This window comes from Oculina patagonica, chromosome 12 (genome assembly GCF_052425735.1).
Source record: "Oculina patagonica isolate OP01 chromosome 12, crgOcupat, whole genome shotgun sequence".
NCBI classification, from domain to species: domain Eukaryota; kingdom Metazoa; phylum Cnidaria; class Anthozoa; order Scleractinia; family Oculinidae; genus Oculina; species Oculina patagonica.
This window is the reverse complement of record NC_135769.1, coordinates 5,788,627-5,810,109: the sequence shown is the minus strand read 5'-3', so window position 1 is coordinate 5,810,109 and position 21,483 is coordinate 5,788,627. Positions and strand designations below refer to the sequence as shown.

The 21,483-nt window shown below is 38.4% G+C and overlaps 1 protein-coding gene across 5 annotated transcripts; it reads right to left on the bottom strand.

Moving 5' to 3' along the window:
- Window positions 1-862: 862 nt before the first annotated feature.
- Window positions 863-21,015, bottom strand: LOC144631855 (tumor protein p53-inducible protein 11-like). Of its 5 annotated transcripts, XM_078490430.1 has the most exons (10): window positions 20,382-21,015; window positions 19,781-19,899; window positions 17,073-17,188; window positions 11,376-11,451; window positions 6,778-6,836; window positions 6,157-6,205; window positions 5,895-6,000; window positions 5,123-5,174; window positions 4,996-5,042; window positions 863-2,853 (listed from the first exon to the last, which is right to left on the bottom strand). In XM_078490430.1, the coding sequence occupies exons 2-10, from the start codon at window positions 19,781-19,783 to the stop codon at window positions 2,675-2,677; spliced, it is 687 nt and encodes a 228-aa protein (XP_078346556.1). In that variant the 5' UTR covers window positions 19,784-19,899; window positions 20,382-21,015; the 3' UTR covers window positions 863-2,674. The 5 variants fall into 5 exon arrangements, with proteins under 5 accessions (XP_078346556.1, XP_078346557.1, XP_078346558.1 ...); XM_078490431.1 differs by lacking the exons at window positions 19,781-19,899; window positions 20,382-21,015 and adding an exon at window positions 18,489-18,617; XM_078490432.1 differs by lacking the exons at window positions 19,781-19,899; window positions 20,382-21,015 and adding an exon at window positions 18,508-18,587 and having other exon boundaries at window positions 17,073-17,210.
- Window positions 21,016-21,483: the final 468 nt, after the last annotated feature.

Below are 21,483 nucleotides of genomic sequence, written 5' to 3'. Positions count from 1 at the left end.
GAGCGTGGCTCACAAAATACGGTACAGTAAAAACCCGTGAGTAAGAACCTATTGTTTTTCTTGTTAGCCTAAACAGGTTCTTACATAAATTTAGGCTAATTAGGTTCTTAATATGTTCTTAATTTCTGAAAAAAAATTTCAATGTTGTTATAGAGATTTTAAAGGTATTCGGCCTTTTTGCATACCACGTAGTGTTTATGTAAAAATTAGGCACTAATCATTTCATATTTTCCCAAAAGTAAACAGTTTTTAATCAATTGTAGAAACTGAGAACCTGTTTCCAAATTTTAGGCTTACAGCAAGGCGCCCAAATGTGTGACCACTTTTAATTTATTCACATTCTTTCGTGCAGATTTAATCCAATCAAATCCGTGGATAGTTTGCAGTTGACTTCTGATTGAATTAAATCTGCACGAAAGAATGTGAATAAATTAAAAGTGGTCATATATTTGGGCGCCTTGCTGTAATAGGTTCTTATAAAAATGGTGTGTAATTTGCAAATTTTAGCCTAACAGGATCTTTAATTTTAGGTTCTTACTCGCGGGTTCTTACTGTACTTGAAGGTCCTTGTTGGTTGGAGTCTAAATAAATGAGGTGACATTGATTCGAATACACAGAAACAGGCCACGCTACCGACCAATGTGGCTTGTCCACACGTGAGAAAAATCACCCCAGAAGGGGAAGGGCATGGCAATATTGTCATCAACAGGGGTGCCCAGGGTAATTTGGCATCGACGACAATATCGCTATGGCCTTTCCCCAATGGGGCGATTGTGTATACCGGTAAATTCCCGTCGGCATCACCGTCGAAGCTGCTAAAAATATACATAAAAGCTCTTTATAAAACAACATCACTAGACGGTGAAGGTTTCAAATTTTAATATACTTTTTTATATACTATTTATCCTCAGAATATACAAATTTGAAGAGGTTTGCTATGCATTTACAAGCATTTAGCACTACAAAGATGATATATAAACATTCCTAAGAGTTCAAACTAGTCAATAGACGGTATTTATTCTCATCAAGAAAAGCTACAATGTTCTTGTCATTTTTTAAGTATTTTTATCTCTTCTGAATCATAAAGGGCGGATCGGAAACGTTTCGTCACCACTCCCCTCTTTCATAAATTTGGGCAACAAGATGGAAGTCTGGTGAGAGCGAGAACGAACAGCCAAAATGGCCGGACATTTGGAATTTTGTGATGTTCTGTTCGTGAACCGGCCTAATTCTACCCTGCCGACAGTACTCGTGAAAATTTCCTTTTCTACCGGCAGAAATTAATCCAAGCGTAGTGCTCGGATCCTTTTGCTAACACCTGTGGAAAATCCCAGTGAGGATTTGCTAAAAACGGCATGTTTCTACCAATGATAACATTATTTTAAATCTATTACTTTGCTCCAAAATGAGATTGAAATTAAGGCTCACTACGTGAAAACTCTGGGACCTTCTGCACGAGTGAGCTCCCAGATCTTTAATAACTTCGTTCTGGACGTACTTACGTATTCATAAAACCAAGAAATGTAAAATTTTATGCCTATCTCTGGAATCAAACTTTTAAGAGACGTCTACCCATCTTAATCTCCACAAAGCGCGCTTTAGCATTGAAAAACACTTTAATACAAGAGAAATTGAACCTTCGATTAACTTTTAATCGAGGTTCGTGTTAATCGGCTTTCGAACAACCCGGGCCCTCTATGTTCAAGTTATGCTGTCGAAAATAACAATCATTTTTATAACGCGCTCTTTGATAGGTCGTTAAGTCTTTTGCACGTGGTTATGCAAACACGGTTATGACGTATCATTGCATTTTGGGTTTGTTTTATAAAAGAAAAAGAAAACGGAAACCTCGTTCTTAGGGTCTTCTCTCTTCCTCGAGAGAGGAAGGGGAAAGACCCTGGAAACAAGGTTATAGAAACGGCCTCTTATTGTTCACATAGCTTGATGCAAATATTCGAGAAAGTATGGCAGTTTTCTTCTTTATTCTTCGAAACCCTAACCCTTGGCGCAAATTCTAACACATTTTCTTAAGCGTTTGCAACAGACTATGTTAACATGCGTGCTACTTTCTATTCCTTAAATAACAATAAATAAGCATCAAATTGCTAATAACTAAACCAAGAACTTGACGGCCACACGATAAAAACTAAAGATTGATTCGTTAGAAAAGGAAAATGCATTCAACAAAACATGCACAGCAATTATTACTTTTCACATAATTTCTTCAAATACAAAACAGCAACAGTCTTTCAATAGGGTAACAAACTGCTTCGAAAATGAAGCAAATACACTCTGGCGTTAACCCTCTTTTTCTATTGCATTTTCTTAATCATGCTTTTAAACATCGACACTACAATTTATCAACTTAGAAACACGATACAGCCATTAATTATTGCACTTAAATTGAACAAATTAATGTTTAAAAAAAGGCAGTCATCCAAAATGGATAACAAGGTTTGAACGTAGTTTGCCTTCTCTACAAAAGAACGCATCAATAACGTTTATCTTTACATTTGCAATTGCCTCCTGCTACAGGCAATTATTTCATAACAAGAGCTCGGAGTTTCCATTTGTGTCGTCACTGTAAAGGAAACAAGTTAGCTCCACAACAGCCAACCTGCGCCAACAACAGACCTCTTTGAACAGCGGTAAAATCCATGAGCACGCCCAGACATTAGTTCACGTGATTCTCGTCTGAGTTGTTGACCCTTGCATTGGGTTTTTCAGGAGTAGGTTTGTTCAACTGGCGAACAGCTACGAAATAGAATAAGCTCACCAAGGTGACAACGGCGTGAAGAGCGGTCAACGTGATTAGAACTTTGGTGCGGAGAGCGATGCAGGCCAGAGCCAAAACTGCGACGAGAAAGTAAAAAGAGTTAAAACGATTCTCAATTTACCACCAAGCGATAGCGCTTGCTTTGGTATTGCGTATAAAAACTTGTGCAATACCAGAGAAAATCTGCTGTCAGTTTTCAACCAATCAGGAACAAGTGTAGTCCAGTCCCAGAACTCTCTCTTCCACGCGCCCTTTATAGGGGTTGAACCCCATCCTCTTCTCCAGGGCCACGCGTATTTTTTTTAAATGACATGACGTTATGGCCCTGGTAAAGGTAAAAAATATGATTTTTTTGATTGGCTGATAAAAACTGCATGCGTAATTAGGTAAAAAAACGAAACGCTTCTACGCAATTTTGGTTATACTTCCGGTCATCGAAACAATTGAAGATGCAGCGGAAAGTTTGAAAATGTTACCGGAAAAAGACCGAATAACACTGGGAGTTTGTTGGAATAACGTATTCACGAAGCAGACCTTCGTTGTCGGTTGTACTTTTTATTGCATTAAAAATATTGCAAACATTTGCACCATCAACTTAGCTTATACAAGATATACACACTAAATGGAGATCATGAATACATGAAGACTTTGAAATTCAATGTGATATTTCTTACCGCTGCTCAATAGAATGATACCTCGTCGATCAGCGGCTTTTTTGGTTCTGAATTTTCTACAATACCTCCGCATGGCCATAAATAAATTTCACAGTATCATCAACCGTCGGAATGTTATCAGCTGATGATATCCACGACTCCATGTACACTATAACTCCAATTCCTCTGGATTCTAACTTTTCTATCTGCCGTCAGATAATATTGCGTGTAGAGACGACACAACAACATCAACACATCTATCAGCCATGCAATTCAATGAGTTCCAAACGAATCGAATTGTGTAAGTTAAAATATCAACGACTTGAATTGCCAAAACCAGCTTTCAAAATTCGCTTTCTTCTCGTCTCAGTCAGCCCCAGCCTTCCCCTTTCTTTTACTGAGCAGGCGCAGACGAACATTTATGCAGAGGGCATGCGCTACCGGATGTCGTGGATTTTACGACATCCGGTAGTCAGTGTTACCAGAGCCCTTCGTTTCGCCGACCACGTGACCGAAAGAAACGGAGGCTCTGGGAACGAGAATGGGTTGAACCCAGGCGCGCGAAGAGAGAGTCCAGGATAACTTGCATGCGCATGCTCAGAACGAACCAATCAGAAGCGAGGAGTGTGGCGTCACTTGCTTGGGACGCGCGCTAGGTTAAAACTGGCTCGCTCAAATGACGAATTCAACTACGCGACCGAGCGCGCGAATAAATGCAAGAAAAAACTGTGCTCAATTGCATCCAAAACCAATTAAATAAACAGCTACAAAATACTAGGAATTGACGCATAGCGATTTTTGTTTTGGCCGTTAGCTTTTGGCAGACACTGACTACAAAGCTAGGCTTTTTAAAGTTATTCCGGTGATCCTGTTTTAGTACACGGTCACGTAGTTGAACTCGTCATCTGTGCGCGCGCGTTTTCAAAAGGGCTGCCAAATAAGGTTTTCCCCCCAATTTTGGGGGGAAAACTGGCGCATGCGCATGCAAGTTATCCTGGACCCTGTCTTCGCGCGCCTGGATTCAGCCCCAAAAAGTGCGCGGAAGAGAGAGTGTTCAGGGACTGGACTAGAACAAGTGTGACTTGAGTTACACGCGTTTTCCCGCGCTTAACATCACTGAGTAAGTTTTCCCGCGCTTTTTGGGCACGGCCACCAGGCTTGTTATACATGATTTTATCGCGCTTGTAATCGGTTGCATATTTTGCCGCGCTTGGTGCCGGTTGCCTCTTTGTTTCGAGCTCAACGGTTCATTGTGTAATTTGTAATGTGATTGGCCAGATGTGATTGGTTTGCATGACGTCGTAAAATTGGTCTTCGCTTTACAATCTTAACAATTCTTGTTCCTTTTTGACTTCTAAGTATAAGGGTAAAACTGAAGACGGGCAAGGCAAACCATAAACAACAGAAATGATACAGAAGTTCTGGTTCGTTAGGGGTATTATATAGTAGAAAGGTCAAACCATTGTAGCGCAAAGCAGAATAAAAGACCAACATTTCCATACAGGGATTTAACTTCAGATTTTACAATTGGAAATTCTAGCTAGAAAAACATGCAATGCTACTTACAGAATGTTGTTGCACCACAGTAAGTGGAATGAAGCACTAATATGCGCCTGTCGAAAGAAAAGGTATTGGAAGATGATTTTCTTAATTTAATGAAGTGGCGTCCAGGGCACAAGCTAGAGTAACTTACTTTATAGATGATATCGTTGTAGGTTTTGCTCCCCATGAAATACCAGCGATTCCTAAAACGCAGAGAGAGGTCAGTAAGACAAATACGACATTACTGCAATACAAACAGCAGACTTTCAATAATGTCCTTCGTCTAAAAAGCTCGCTTCGCTCGCTTATTTACTGTGAAAACTTGTGAGGTCGACTTGTGTCAAGTCTATACAAACAACTAAGAATCGGTAAGTACAACCTTCATGTGTTGTAAAAGAACATACATTATACAGTCAGTCGGCCGATCTCCGTCTGTCTGTCTGTCAGACTATCTGTCTGCCTGCTTGCTTGTCTACCTGTCTGCCTCGCTGTCTATCTGTGTGTTAGACTATCTGTCTGCCTGTCTGTCTGTGCTTGTCAGTCTGTCGTTCTTTTTGTCTGTTGGACAGTCTGTCTGTCTTTCTATCTGTCTGTCTGTCTGTGCTTGTCAGTCTGTTTGCCGTTCTTTTTGTCTGTTGGACAGTCTGTCTGTAGTTTTTTTCGTCTGTTAGACAGTCCTTCTTTCTATCTGTCTGCCTGTCTGTCTATCTGTCTGTGCTTGTCAGTCTGTTTGCCGTTCTTTCTGTCTGTTTGACAGTCTGTCTGTCTGTCTTTTGGTGTATCTATTTGTTCGAATCTCTGTTCAAAACTTCCATTTTTTTGGTCAATGAAAGAATATGTAAGTCTCTGTAATGCAGGGAGGTCAAATAATGGCTGCAAAATTCATAATCTAAATAACATCATCAGTTGTAAAGTTCACGTACCTATCAAAGCGCTCGCCAATAGTCGGCAACATAATGAACCGGCGAAAGTGGTAGATTCCTTACTGTCGCCGATAGCGCGTAGACAATGGCTTGGAAATATCAACAACTGAAATTAAAGTATAAAAAACACGAGTTAAACAACGTAGTCCAGATCTGTTTCAAGCGAGACACGCCCGCTTCGCGTTTAAACGTTCGCACAAAGATAGTTTTCTTTTATTTCTATTTTTAAGTGTTGCGGCTTTTGTCTTATATATCCACTTACCATAATAGAAATTACAGAAAGGAATACTGGTACCACCATCTGCCATGTCCTATTTCAAAAAACAAAAACAAAAACAAATTGAGTAAAACAAACAATTTAACAAGGCCAAAACAGAAAATAAATGCATGTATGGATTCTGTCTGTCTGTCTGCCCGTCCATCCGTCCGTCCATCCGTCTGTCTGCCTGTCAGCTTGCGTACCTCTCTGTGACTGTCTGCTTGCGTACCTGTCTGTCTGCCTATCTGTTCGCTGGTCTATCTGTCTGTCTGTCTGTCTGTCTGTCTGCCTGTCCGCTTGCTTACCTGTCTGTGTCTGTCTGTGTCTCTGCCTGTCTGTCTGTCTGCCTGTCCGCTTGCGTACCTGTCTGTGTCTGTCTGTCTGTCTGTCTGTCCGCTTGCGTACCTGTCTGTGTCTGTCTGACTGTCTGTCTGTCTGCTTGCGTACTTGTCTGTCTTGTCTCTTTCTATCGTTCTGTCTGTCTGTCTGCTTGTGTACAGTGTCTGTCTGCCTGTGTGTCTGTCTGTGTGTCTGTCTGTCGACTGTCTATCCGTTCAACTGTTTTTGCATTTTAGTCCATCCGGAAGCCCAAACAAGAGGGAAAGCAGCAACAAACAAACTTACTCATATCCCCGTGGTATACTGATGAAGTACGATTCATGACTGCCGAGGACTTGAAGAACCTTTAAAATAAAGATAAACGTGATTGGTTTCACCAGGCTTTCGCAATGTCCATAGGAAGGATGAGATTTAATATACGCTCAGTCTGTATTGACAATCAACCTTTTCTGTTGTCGTTTTCCATGCAATGTAGTCATAAGTTGAACATCATGAATAAAAAAAATGCATTGATAATTACAGTAAATAGAGTAACTTGTCTGTTGACAAAGATTTGCTTTCGGGCGAAAGCTGTGTAACGTTTGAAAACAAAAGGTCTCCATGCACAGTAGACATAGTCCGAAAGCCCGGGGCTAATGGATTTTCCTGTCGGGCTAGTGGATTTTATCCATAACTTAGATAGATAGATAGATAAACTTTATTAATGTGTCAAGGCCACATAGCCTGGGAAAATCCCATACTAATTTGGGGACACAATTGATAGGTATTAAAAAAATATGTAAAAAGGGAATTTAAAAATACTTAGAGCTATATAAAATATTTATGATAATCAGATATTAAAAATTATTTATAAAGAGAATTTATAATACTTAAAGCTATAAAAACTTTAATTGGCTCATAAAGTAAGGACACTGATAAACACCTTCGGGCTAGCACACAATAGTTTCCCGATGGGCAAACTAGAAAATCCATCTTTTTTGAACCGTACAGACTCGAATCAAGTGTAACACAATCCAAGTACACTTCCTGACGAATTAAAAGGAGGTGGTAAAGACGTTGTAAAGCAAGGAAACTAAACGGAAAATTAGACGGAGAACGGTAACAACCTTGACTCTTACCAGCGAACGTTGGATACGCCGTTATCTGGGTTCTCAAAAGCGCGCGAATCTCATAGTCTCGCGCTAGCGTCGCGTTTGTCTCTTAGGACACGCGTGTCGCCTCTGGCTCTGTACTGGATCTAAGTGCTGGATTTGTTTTTGAATTTGAAGACCTAGGGTTGCAGACTTAAACACTGCGAGCAGAGATCAGAACGATACTTATTACCGGGGTATCTAATCGAATAAAGTCGCACATCCAATTTGCTTTGAGTTCGATTATCGACCCAATCAAACCAATCGAACAACATCGAACTTTATCCGATTCGTTTTTTTTTTTTTTTTTCAAGGAATGCATCTCTTGACGCCTGAAAATGTGTAAATCATTATCAACAAACAGGAGTTCGATAATTGGAGGTTCGATTGAGTACGATTGTCGACCGTTCGGTTATCGATCGTTCGATTTTGTTCGATGGACCAATTTTTATTGTGAGTTCGATTATGTTCGATTACCAAACCCAATCGAACGATCGGTGTTCGATTGCCGAACGTTCGATTAGTTACCCCAGGTTATTAGAGCGGTTTTCACTTGAGTGTCGAAAGTTAATTGCGTTTGCTTTGGTTTTGCATTGCTACGCTTAGTGATTGGCTTAAAAATCTCGCGCCACTTTCTCAGCCAATCAGAACTAAAACCAAAACCAAAACCAATCGTGACTCGCTCGCGCACGTTTTCCCGCGCTTCGTGCCGGCTACATGTATTTGCTTCGAGTTTTGATTGGTCCACTGGATTGTCTGTGTTCCTGGTGATTGGCTGGAGTAATTACTTTGGTTTTGGTTTTACGACACTCAATCGAAAACTGCTCTATCACGATTTATACCATGCCATAGAAAATACAGCCAATCAGAATACAGGAAAGCCGTTGTATATTCGACGGTATTCAACCCAACCTTCCCATCGTGCGCTGCGATTGTATTCTCGACGAAATTTAGTAAGCGTATTTTCTTTGGCATGGTATAAAATAGTTACACAACACTTTCTCGTGGTATACTATGGAATATCCCACTTGTCACTTGTATTTTTTTGGTATACACACTCGCCTAAAGGCTCGTGTGTATACCGAGAAAATACAAGTGACTCGTGGGATATTCCATAGTATACCACTCGAAAGCGTTGCGTAACTAGTATATATTTAAGACAACTAGCAGTCTACTTTGGTAACTAGCTACGTTTTTCGAAGATAAGTGTAGATCACTTAACATTGCTTTTTGGTGATGAAATGAATAATGTTGCTGCTAGAAAACATCCGCACGACATAATTTCCGCCTTTCATCGGGAAGATCTTTTGAGTTGGTAACAGTCAATTTACAAGTTACTGTAACTTAAAACATGTCAAGCGTTTGTTACATTTAAGAATGCCAACGGCGACAAGACCCAAGAAAATCGACCCAAAATATTCCCTTTGAAATAAAAACAAATGCGAAGTAAGCAGGTGAGTCAAACCCTTAAAATGCCTAAGGCTTTTTTTACACAAAAAAATCCCATTAAAAAGCCAACGTCTGACAAACGCCAAACCAACGCCAAAACAGATTTCGAGAATTTTTTAAAATAATAAACTCAGCGAATTTAAATATGTAGGTCTCACAGAAAGCTGTTTCAATAAAATAAGAATGAGAGGAACGAAAATAAAAACTGTCGCAACAAAAAAAGCTCTAAGCAAAACGAAAAAAAGAAACAGGAATCCGGCATGTTTTTCGTTTATAGCTTGTTCGCTTCCGGCCTTGTTTCTTTGAAAAAGTGGAGTGCGTTCGTCTGTTTTACAGAACTTCTAAGAAAGGGTGAGCAAAAATGCTCGTGGTTTAAAATGAAATGAAGCTCAGCGACTTTGAGAATCAAATAGTCAAATGAATATAGTCAATAAAAAACCGCAGCCGTGTAAATACGGAGAAACAAAAGTATCGCTCCTCGACAAAGTGTAAACACGAAACTGTCACAAACTCATGCGTAATGTGTCTGTGAAAACGCCGCTAAGATGATACGAAGACAAATTCAAACCGAAGTGAAAGGACAAGAGTCAGATTTTTGAAGGCTTTGGCAAGAATCTGAGCAGGTTTAAGTGCTCGTAAATACCATTTTAGAGTGGTATCGCTAATGAGAATTATCAAGACCTTCACAGTTTGAAATTGATTTACATCAGTGAGACAAAAGGTTGGTTCGATCTTCGTTACATTTTCTCGAAAAACGGCTTGTAATCGAGGCAAAACAATAGGTAAGATCTAGAAATCCGGTTTTAAGGAAAAAAAATAAATACAATTATCAATAAGTCACAAAAAGCTGAAGGAAAAAATAGCACTTTAATCTGATATCTGCCCTCGAGCGATCAATGACCACGAATTAAAAGACACAGTTATAAATAATCAATTTCAATCGAAGAGTAGTTTCACTTTTATCCAACGGAAAAAAATCTTAAAAGCATTTTTTTGATACAAGAAGGAAAATTCACTCAGTTGTAAAACGGTAAGAAAACTAAGATTTCCTGTTTTCGTTTTCTGTTTTTAATATTCAAACTCAGCGATTTAAACATAGGGTAAAAGTTAATCTTTAGAATCTATATATATTTAAAAAGAGAGGCAAAAAGTTCGCGGCAAACACACTTGAAGCTGTAAAGTATTTCAGGCTTTTTATCCAAAGAAAATGTATTGTTTGAGAAAAAAATAAACATACCCTGGATGTCAAGAAAGTGAAAAACAATTGTATATTTATCTATTTTTCTAGCTAAATGGATGTGGTAGATGTTGTTTTTTTTTTCTTGTGCACTGTCACATTTTTTTAAAACTATGGACGCATGTTAAACTAAGGCTGAAAATCTTTGCCGAGCGACGTATTGTTTGTGAATGGACGTGAACCCATTAAAAACTCGCAGAGTTTCATTTAATGCCCTTGAAAACACGTTAATGAGAAATGCGAAACATTTGAAGAGTATGTAACATTGTTTGCTCAACAAAAGTTTGGCTATTGTCTTCCAGTTTATACCCTCTTCTCACAGATTTCTCTAAAAATCTAGCACTGTACTTGAAAATACTTCAAGTACTGCGTCACTCGAAAAAGCGATAACTTTGGCGGAGACAGTTTTCCTTTTAGCTATTCAAATTGCAAATGATAATAATATTTATAATAATAGAGTCTTGTACCTCCTGGTGAATTCATCCAGATACCGCCAAAGCACTGCAATATTCTCATTTATCAGAGAACAAACAATTCAATCAACTAGAGCTTGAAACCCTAACCGATATTGTGAAAAATCATAGATTCAGCTGCCGCGGCGGAGTTAATAGTTAGTGAACGCGCAGAGTATTTTTCTAAACAAAACGAAAGAAAACATGCTAAAAAACGCTTTCTAATCCGATGCTAATATTCGTAAAGTAATTATCAAAAGCAAAACCACTGTCTTCCTCAGACATTAACATTGTTTGAATAAAAAAGAAAAGAATCTCAATAGAAAACACAGATCATTTACTTGCGCTCAGCCAAGCGAGTTTGATTCGCTTGTAAAGGTTAGGCAACGCGCAATGAAACTTTCTTCGAGCCGATCGAAACCGGTATTCGCAAAGTCATTATCAAAGCAAGGCCTCTGTCAAAGATTTACAGCTTGACAAATGAATATTGTAATGAGGAAGGAGACTTATGCAAAATGCGATGCGCTCTGGGTGATCTCTGTCTATTCAATAAGGTTGAGTTTAGAAAGCGCGCGAAAAAACCGGCGCATCGCTCGAGTTTTAAATAATACATACCTTCGACGGTTCTTTTCCTCCGATTCCAAGAAGCTTTCTGCATTTTAACCGGCTCTGGGCATCGTCAAAGCTTCGCCTGCCGGTAAACAAATAGTGCTAACATGAATACAAACAGCTTCGAAATCGGCGACAATATTCCATTGGCAAAATCTGCCCAATTCTGTTTTCAATGTGTTTTGCTAATATGCCTGATAAATACACTGTAATGTACAACTGTACTGGCTTTTCCAAGCGCCACTTAAACTTGCTTGAAGACTGAAAATATAATTATATAATCCTTCATAAAAAAATATACATGTTACAAGTAAAGAAAATACTGCCGAATTGATCATCGCAACATGATACAATATTCACACATATTTTGCTTTTCAGAAACAAAACAAAGATTTTTTTGTGCGTTTCAAAGTAAAACATTTAAATGCGTTCTACAACACGCGATCACTGTCTGCATGCATATCGACCCATATCGGCCATGTTGTTGGGGTCAACGAAGAGAATTATTAACCACTGAACTGAGCCTGATGCATAGCAGGCCGATATTCGCTGCTATATTTGCACTTACATTTATAGCGCAAAGCTAAATGCGATCAGATCGCTTCACCTGCACGAGATAATACTTGAGCGTACCTTTTTGCGATAAAATACATGACAACGATGAATAAGATATGGGAGAGCCGACTTTGCGATTTCAGGAGTTGGAACGCACCGAGGTCAAATCAAAACACTTATTCACCGCCGAGAGAAATCGCGATTGAGCAGACGCTTACAAAGTTAGCGATCGATCGACATATTCGATCGACAACCAGCATAAATAAATTAAACTATCTTAATAAAAATCAGTGGAAACTCTAATAGGCAAAATTTCGTATGATCGTAGAAAAACAACGGGGCTACATCGCTCGATGACATTTTGGATTAACACTAGCGTTAGATATTTGGCAACATGCAATCACGTTCGATCGAGTCAGCCGGAAAGGTGCTAAGCAAATGACATGCCAAATGGTATTTCGATTTTTAGCCCATACTTCTCTGTTTTCACGAGTGGTGGCCGTTTGTTGCTGTCTGTGGACATCTTGCGCTAATCCCGAATAAAATCTTGGACCGTTTTCGAAGTTGCGAACTCCGGATACCATTTGAGAGCAGTGTGACTGACGGGGGAGGGCTGGAGCGGAAACTATCTTGTGAATTATTCAAATTGATGTAATTTCTAGTTTCGACATGTACGGAATAGTCGCAATTTCTATTGAGCAAATGAAATCTGCGCCTGATATAATAAAACAATATTAAGTTTGTATAACATAGTTAAGAAAAAATGAAAACACTGGTGTTTAATGAAATGAAGAAATGAGTGGCGCTGTCAATTTTTGGATAAAATATAAAATGATGACAAAACACATTGCAGCTTGTACTAAAAAACCTTACCCAATTTCGCTTTCATCGAAAGCTTAAACCGTGATCGAGATCTTCTGTTTCGAAGCCAGGAGCTTACACCTGACAACATTTATTATCGTTATTAATATTGCAAAAAATAATTCATGGTAAATCAGCCTTTTTTTCAGATTTTAAAAGTAATTATGTTGGATCAAAATTGTAATGTTACATGCAAATTTCCTACTGTTTTAAAAGCTAAAATCGCCCGGTAATTGTTAAAACGACGTATTGCCGCCTTCGATTCGTTAGTTCAGCAAGATCTTGCCAAAGCTGAACATGAAACTCACTCGGTCAACAAAAGCTGTGGATTAATCATACTTCCGTTTCGAAAGATATTCCTGCAACGCGTTCAAAACTGAATTTTATCATTTGATCATCGGGGCAAAACCTAATTAGTTTTTTCCTTGAAAGAAATATTTTTCTTTACGGTTTGTTAGTTCCTTCCTTGATGTAATTACAGTCGGATTGAAAAACACTAATATATTCAAAGTGCGTCCACAATTTATACATATCTGATGTTTTCATCTTTCGGGTTTGCATTGATTTCAGCGTCAGTCGAAAATTACTCACATTTCGTTTGCGGAAAATTGTGTAGTGTAGTGGCTCTCGTTTCAATTCGCGGATCGAGGTTAAATTATAAATTTTGGTTTGTGATCGCCATACACAGTGAAATTCAGCTTGATCATTCGGTGAATTTCGCCGAAGCCGAAGCGAAATCGCAAACGATGTCAGTGAATTAAGCGCTGTACGAAAGGAAATGAAATATAAAAGACAACTTACTTCAATCTTCCCAGCATGATAAATTCAGATTCGGTAAAATTGGAGTGAAGCTGAGGCGAAACTGAAATGTACAAATCGTCTCGATTGCAACAAAATAGGTCACTAATCAATTTCCATCCATAGGATGACAAACGCGCTGACGTCTTGTTATACGCTTCTAATTCGCCGCTTTGCTCAATGTTTCGCGGCCTGTGACGTGATGTGTCAATTAAATTGGAAGGGATAGTGAACACATCAACAAGACAGCTGGTAAATTCGACAGTTCCCGTAAATCTTCTCTGAGGAAATACAGAATTAACTTCAACTGCCAAATTCTGAAGATCGTATCGGAGTTTTGACCGCGTTATCGTGGAACGGTCAAGCGGCAAATTCACTAACGGAAAACGATCGAATGGTTATAAACTTTCTATCTATCTATGTGTGGGTTTATTTAACATATTTCTCTGTATTTACCTGAAATTTACATATTTCAAACTCAGGAAACATTAAAATCCCCGGATGCAAGGTGCAAAAAAAAAACTTAAAAAGACTACTTCAAAAGAAAGATCTTTAATGTTAATGTTTGGAAAATGCGTCTGTCAAAAATTGAATCGAAACAATCAGGTTTATTTGAGACGAGGTAATCTATCAATATATATAAAAATAATGACATTCTCTCTGACCTCCGGCCAAAATACGTTTTCGTTGCAGTCATATAAAGGAGAAAAACGTCATTCGGTAAATATTGCTTGCATCCTTGAAAAATATAACCAATCAGAATTCGAGTTGATTCTACAGACGTGACAAGCAGCCACTGAATCGTTTCCCACCCGAAAATATTTTCTAGACAAACAAAATTGATAGATATTTTTTCTCGGCCATTCAAACCGGTGGTTTTCTGATCAACTCTTAGTACAAAATTATTTGTATCTGTCGCCGGCATAATAACGAACAGAGTTTACTCTCTTTTCGCCAGTATTTTTTTTTAGTAAAGTCGAAGGCCCATTACACTTTGGGCTATAAAATTGTTGCAGATTGTCTCGGCTATTCTTCTTTTTAGATATATTTTTTGCCGAGTTACTATTCTTAATAGTTAATGGATCAAAATCATCTTGGTTAATTTGAAGACAAAGACAAATTCTACTCATACTATTGGGAGAAGGGACTAGTTTTTCACCCTTCCCCTCCCCTCTCCCCACAATATTTACAGGTGGCTTTTAGTTGCACGAATATGATGACGTAGCCCTACATAAACCCATGTGATTGGTTGTTACTTGCGCGCGGAATTTTAAAATCGAGCACAACCAATCAGAGACACTGCATGTTTGTTAAGTCGAATCATCGATATGTAGGTGTTTGGCTGAACTCCAAGAAATTTCACGAGCAGAAGCAGAATAACCAAGCGAGAGCGATCCGTCTATTTAGACTTATCTGAGATGGAATTCAAGTGAAAGCGAATAGATATATGTACAACTTTTCAGCAGTCTCTCTCCCAACACCGGTGAGTCCAGTTCTGGAGCTCTCCGGCTCTGTCACGCAATGCTACGCTCCTCCGAGAGCGTACCTTCGCGTGACAGAGAAAGAAACTGGACTAACACTGCCACTTTAATCGCATTCACAGGGCGGCATCAACCACTTGCCGGATATACAGATTTAATTAAAGAGATGAACATAGTGTCAATAATTATAATTATAATTAAAGAAGAATAAAAAAAGTTAAGCTGATCAGATAATGTGGTGCCAATGTAGTTATTTATGGTAATGAATAATAAAATGTTTTTTCAGAGCGAGAATAGCCCTTCAATTTCTTCTGGTAGCTAAAAGCATGTAGCAATTATTGCTTCAGACACATGCTTTAAATGCTTTAAATGTTGCTAGGTAGCATACCTCACGCCTAACAAAAAATTTGGCGGAACTTGGTAGAGTTCCTTACGGAAACGGGATAGAGTACACAGCTCAAAATCGCATTACAGTAATCATTTTATCTTTCTAAAGACGCCATCCTGAATAATCGTACAAGTATTTTTATTTCCTTTTTCCTTGCCGCCAGGAATCCAAAAAAGAGGTAAAATCGCTTGGATTTTTTTTGCACAAAACCGATCTGAGTTTCTGGAACGTTGTTCCTCTAGCGCAAGCAAACTGAAACGGCCTGGCCTCTTTCTGTTGCGCCCAGATCCTCTCTTTTTGTTCAATCACACGACCGCTCAAATTAATGTCAGCCGAAAATATGCAAAAAACAAGAAAAGTACTTCAAAGAAAAGGTTTTAACTTTCACAGTTCAAAGTTCGATACATTACCAGTATCCTGACGATTTTCTAAGTTTTTGGAGCTTTACTAAAAAAGTTCTACGTGTTTAAAATAGCGATATGCGGACTTGTCAGCGCCATTTGTCAAAGCACTTTGGTTCGGATGCGGAACATTTAAAAAGTAAAAACACTCGTTTACCTGAGGAAATGGCAATATGTTTACACTCAGGAACTATTTTATCTATCCTTGCTCATACTAACACTCCAAAATGAACGAAATTCCCCGAAATAGAAAGAAAAGCTGCCTGAGACGTATGACCGCGGTGGACATGGGTACAAGTTAGGTATCGGTTATCGTCTGTTTTACTTAAATACAAAACCCAGCGTTTTTTTTCTGAATCATTTGTTTGTATGTCCATCGAAGATAAGTTGATTCATTCTTACGGCTTGACCTTTGAAACCACAATAAGCTTTCAAACAATTCAGATAAGTTGGCGCTGTTTATTGTTACAGAAAAATCTACAAAAAGATAACAATCATGTCACCTTTATTTCTTAATTTCTTAGTGTCAAAGGTGAAAAGATGTTTCCTCGAAAAATTTCACTTTGTGTTCTTTCCTCGGATTTATTTGCGGTAGTAAAAAAAAGCGAGTTTTCAGTTAACTTATTTGACAACGTTGGTTGAAAAGCATTCGCCATAAAGCTTTATTACGATAAGCCACTAAATTTTGCATACAGCAAAAAATGCCGCCATAACGTTACGGAACTTAAAAGTCTTCAGCTCTTGAGCCGTTTTAGATATCATATTCTTTGCCAAATATTGAGGAATTCCACACATTTTAACTCGCTCTTTCGAGCAAAATCTATGTATTTTTTTCTCGCAAAGCCAAATATATAAAGTTTTAGAAAAACACTTTGAGGTGGTCTATAGCCGTACTCAACTGAATTAGATTTTCTTGTTTGCTAGTTATGAAGCTGAGATATTAGTTTGTTTTTATCTGCTTTCTTCCACTAAAAAGCCCTCGACTTTCTTATTTTAGACTGATGAATTTGTTGTTAAAGCTCTTCATAACACATGTACACGATATCTGCTTTCTCAGTTAAGATTATTATATGGTTTGTTTTTAAGTTAGTAGGTAGTTCTAAGCAAAGTTAGCCGTTCGCTTACGTTTTGTTACCTTGCGAGTTGAGCCTGCTTTTTGAAGAAAAGAGTAAACGAGGTTCTATTACTTGGTAGAAAAGTGAAAAGTAATGTTTCTTACCTCCTAACAGCATAGTCTTTGTAAGCATCTGGGGCGCTTAAACGCACTGGGTCCGCCATGTTGCTCTCGTCCACGTCTTGACTGTCCTGTTTTTCTTCTATTGGCTCTGTTTCCTCCTGTCGAAGAAATATAAACTTCCTTAAACAAGCGTAACCGGCTTAACCGCAAGAATTTCCTTACGTAACCTTACACGCTTATAACTTGGTAAGATGGAAAAGCAGCCACGCAAATACAAGTATTTCCCGGCAAATTGTAGCTCTTAGAACTATAAACCACCGTTCGCAACATAACAGTTCTCAGGGGTAAGTATAAAATTTTTCCAAAGAGAAGCTAATTTACATTCCGGTCACCGTTAATAACTTTCAAATATACAGTTTATATAGTGGAGGATTCCACATACCGTAAAGTAATTTTTGAATCGTGGAGCATAAATAAATGAGATTCAGTTAAGATGAACTGGAATAGCGGATGGCCGGGTAAATTCGATTTCAAACGAGAGCATTTTTCAACTCAACTTGAAGAGGGACGACGAAAACACTTCACTGTAATATCATCTCTAGTTCATTGACGTATGAATTGACAGAGGCAATGTTGATATTAGGGCTGCTACGGGCGATTACAGTTCTTTTTTAGAATCAAAAACAAGGTCTTTTGATGCAGGCATGACATTTAAGTGCTCGACTGACGTTTGAAGAAAACTCGGCTTGACCCCAGCGGTTTAAAATATCGCGATTAAATAAAAGAGCGTCAGAGTTTTCTTCTTTGAGCCTATAAATTCAGGGTCCCGCCTTAAAATAAATTGTTCTCCTTGTCAGCAGAAACATTCCTGATTCTCTATCACAGAAGTAAAATATTTAGCCGAATACCAGTCGCTAATTATATTTATTGTTTAATACCTCGGGCGCATTCTTTTCTTGACCTAAGTAAGCCCTATTAGCTCAAATAAGTTCCAATTTGTTTGCTTTTTATCAGAGGCATTCAAAATTTGGCTGCTTTTTGTTAACCAATTTTTTTATTACTCGGCACAACTTCAACCGAGTGTTCAACAGAAATGAAGCGAGCAGACCGCGATGAATATCAACTACTGGCATTAAAATGAAGTCACGCAAAATATTCTGATAAAATAACGAGAAGTTTGTTTCCTTCCGAATCTTAGTTACAGACCTATGTTTACTTAAAGCCTTTAAGAATAATAGCTTTGAAGAAATGGCTGCAGTAAAAAGTAAACGTTTCAAAATTAGGGATTAAGTGGATAAATCTTCGATGGTTGACTTAGCTTGACGTCTTCGGGAGATCGACAACCGTACGACTTAAAACTTCTAGTAAATTAACGAAACTTTGCGCCATCAAGTTATTTCTCAACAGATAACAAATCGAACAAGACGAAAAGAAAAATCTGATGGAACAAAAGCTTACCTCGCGACCGCCGTTTAACTTGGTGAAGGTAATTTGAAGATGATTATCACCTTTGAGGAATTAGTAAATGTCTGCGAGTAATATTGCCCAGCTTGAAGCTAACCGGATTTGCAAAATCGATAACCTCACTGATGCGGTACAAAATCGCATTTCACGCCTGGGTGCCCTGGGAGTCACGCGATGCAAATAAATAATCGGGAAGTCTTCGGTAAGCACTCGGTACAAGTCGGTACACCCTTCCGACCATCACGAGGAGAAAACAGTCACTGGTATTTTTTTCCAAAGGCGCGAAAACAAAACGGCCAATACTTTCGCGGATCGGAAATTCGTAGATTTCAGAAACAGAATATTGGTCCACAGTGATTACAACTCAGTGGGGGCAGTCCAGTGATCACAGAACGTCCATTTATCTCTGTGATTACGCGAGAGGCCGGTAGAATGATACGACATGCGATCAGTTCGAAGATCGAGGAAGGAGGAGGGAGAGGGGGAACTCGGATCTCCGATACGAGATTCCCTTACACCCCGTACCCGTCAGCGTGGGAGGTGGGGGAGGATGGCCGGATCGTGGGATCCTGGCGATCGAAGTTTAATTTGCGTTCGATTTCCTCGCACTAGAAGGAAAGGAAAACTTGGCTTAAAGAAACGTTCCTCGGTACATAAATATATATTATCTCTAAATATTGACAGATTTTACCATTAAGGAAATTCTTTTTTATACTTTCTATCGTGGCCACTTAAAGGAGAAATGAAGGCAAAAATTAAGTATTTTTATTTCTTATAGTTAGTGTGATTTTAGGCCATCGGCTCAGAATAAGGGGTGTCAGCGGTCGCTTTCGCAGTCTGTGACGTATGATATGGGGAAGCCACGCGAACGCCTCCTTCACACTGAAATCGACCTTGGGATGAGCAAGAGTTTAGACGTTTAAGATGGAAAGATACTTTAAAAGATACCTTCCGTCGATTGTGATATCTTCACTGGAATATTTCAACTTGGATATGAGAGCGTAAGTTAAATTTTTCGCCGACAATCGATGCCATTGTTCTTGTTTTCTCTTGTTTACGAAATATCACAGCATGCCGCTGAAACTCACTATGAGCCCGCAAGCCAAAGGCCCACCAAAAAGCGGGAAAACGCAACTTCAAATCCAATTTTCTAGCGAGAACCAAGAAAAGGTCTAAAATAACTATCTAAACTTAGCGATGATATTTCAGTGGTACTTCTCAAAGGCTCGCTTTCGTACATTGGCATTTGTTTATAAATTGATCAAGACTGCTTTTCAAGAACTTACCATAGTTGTAAAAAGCGGCCACCGAAGTATGAAGAATACTCTATATTTTGTTAAGAAGCCACACACAATCTCGGCTGCAATATCTCCTGCCTCGTTCAGTATTTACTGTTCTCCATAAACTGCAAAACAAAAAAATAAAATAGATGAAATTGCTCAATAAAATACGCCACTTTAATCCCTACGGAACTACGCAGACGAACGCAACTTATGACGCAAATAAAATGCCCAGTGTTTCGGGCCCCGGAGACAATGTTAAAATTCTTGCGCTAGCTTTAAAATCATGATACAGAAAAACCAAGGCACAACATGAACTTTGACAGAAAGGATAAAGTTTTTAGCCTCAATTAGAGTACTTATTATTTCAACACTTGCTATTTTACCTTGACACTAATGGGTTGTTGTGTTGTTTCGTTCGCATGCAAGGTATATACGCCGTTGTGTTTTCGTTTAGAATTAAGTAGAAACATCATCAAAAGAAATTTCGATAAATTGAAAGATTAAGTAAGCACTCTTAATTACCTTACCATATAATTCGTACTCAGTAGCTAAGCCGAGAGAATTTAAAATGGCGTTCTACGGTGGAAAACAAAAATTAACAAACCGTATCAGTTGAAATCCTTCGACTGTAAGAAAATCCTGCAGCTGATCCTAAACACAAAAGGAATCGAAGCGTCTTGTAGTATTATTTTAAAAGGCTTAGCGTATCAAAGAAATCTATTTTCTATGAGCCGGAACAGAAAGCTTCCGTGCAAAGATCAGTATGCATAAACGAGATATTGAATATTTTTTTCAAGGCGAAGTTCTGCGCTGGGCACGCATTCAACTCAGGTCTGCATACAATCCGCCAGCTTTGATGAATATCATCTCGACCAAAACTACTTGAACCGAAGGCTATCATGAATATAAATTACTTATTATTTTTCCCCGTTCAGTATATATAGGAAGGTTAAAATTGGTCGTCTAAATTTTACTTCGTTTTTTGTTGCGACCTTTCATTAAACAACTTCACTGAAATAAACATTCTATCAAGGAGAAATAGACAAAACTTTATCAGTAAATACTGATTCAGTCATTTTAAAACAATTTCATGTCTCGATACGTATATTTTTTTCTTTCAGTGTTTCTTTCGTTATGTCATTATATTAAATCACATGCACTCTCCTAAACGTCTCCTAACATTGAAATGAAACGGAGGAAATCTGAAAAAAATTAAAGTCAGTCTGTTTCAAATTCGAAATCATGACTTAATATATGTCTGTCAAACTTAAATGAATCTTAAATGAAAGCTTCCAGTTTATAATACAAACACAGCCATGTTATATACATGTAAATAAATGTTCCTTACTTTTTTAATGAATCGAAATAAAAATCTGAAAGGCGCAGACAGTACTTAGAGTATATTTTAAATTGCACAAATGTTATACAATTTTTTTATGACAAGGGTCACGTTAAAAATTTGGAATAACGTTGAAGGATGAGTGACCTTTTACCTAACACTTTTTTGGAGCCATCAAAGAAAAAAAACATAATATGCACTGTTCATTTGGTAGGGAAATTTAAATTTTTGCTGGCTACAGAGTTTTTAGTGATTTTATTAGTTTATGAATATTCAGTAGCATCTATAAGAGAAGAGTTTTTTGCATACTTACGGGTTTCTTTCAGTCCCGGAAATCTGACAAAAATTCTGAACACTGTGCTGCAGT

Bases quoted from the DNA above. Each gene is read 5' to 3' on its own strand.
- LOC144631855 (XM_078490430.1), bottom strand. The intron at 11,452-17,072 runs GTAAGAAACATT...GTTTACCGGCAG, and splicing joins AAAGACTATGCTGTTAGGAG to GCGAAGCTTTGACGATGCCC. The intron at 2,854-4,995 runs GTAAGTAGCATT...TTCTCGTCGCAG, and splicing joins CTGTGGTGCAACAACATTCT to TTTTGGCTCTGGCCTGCATC.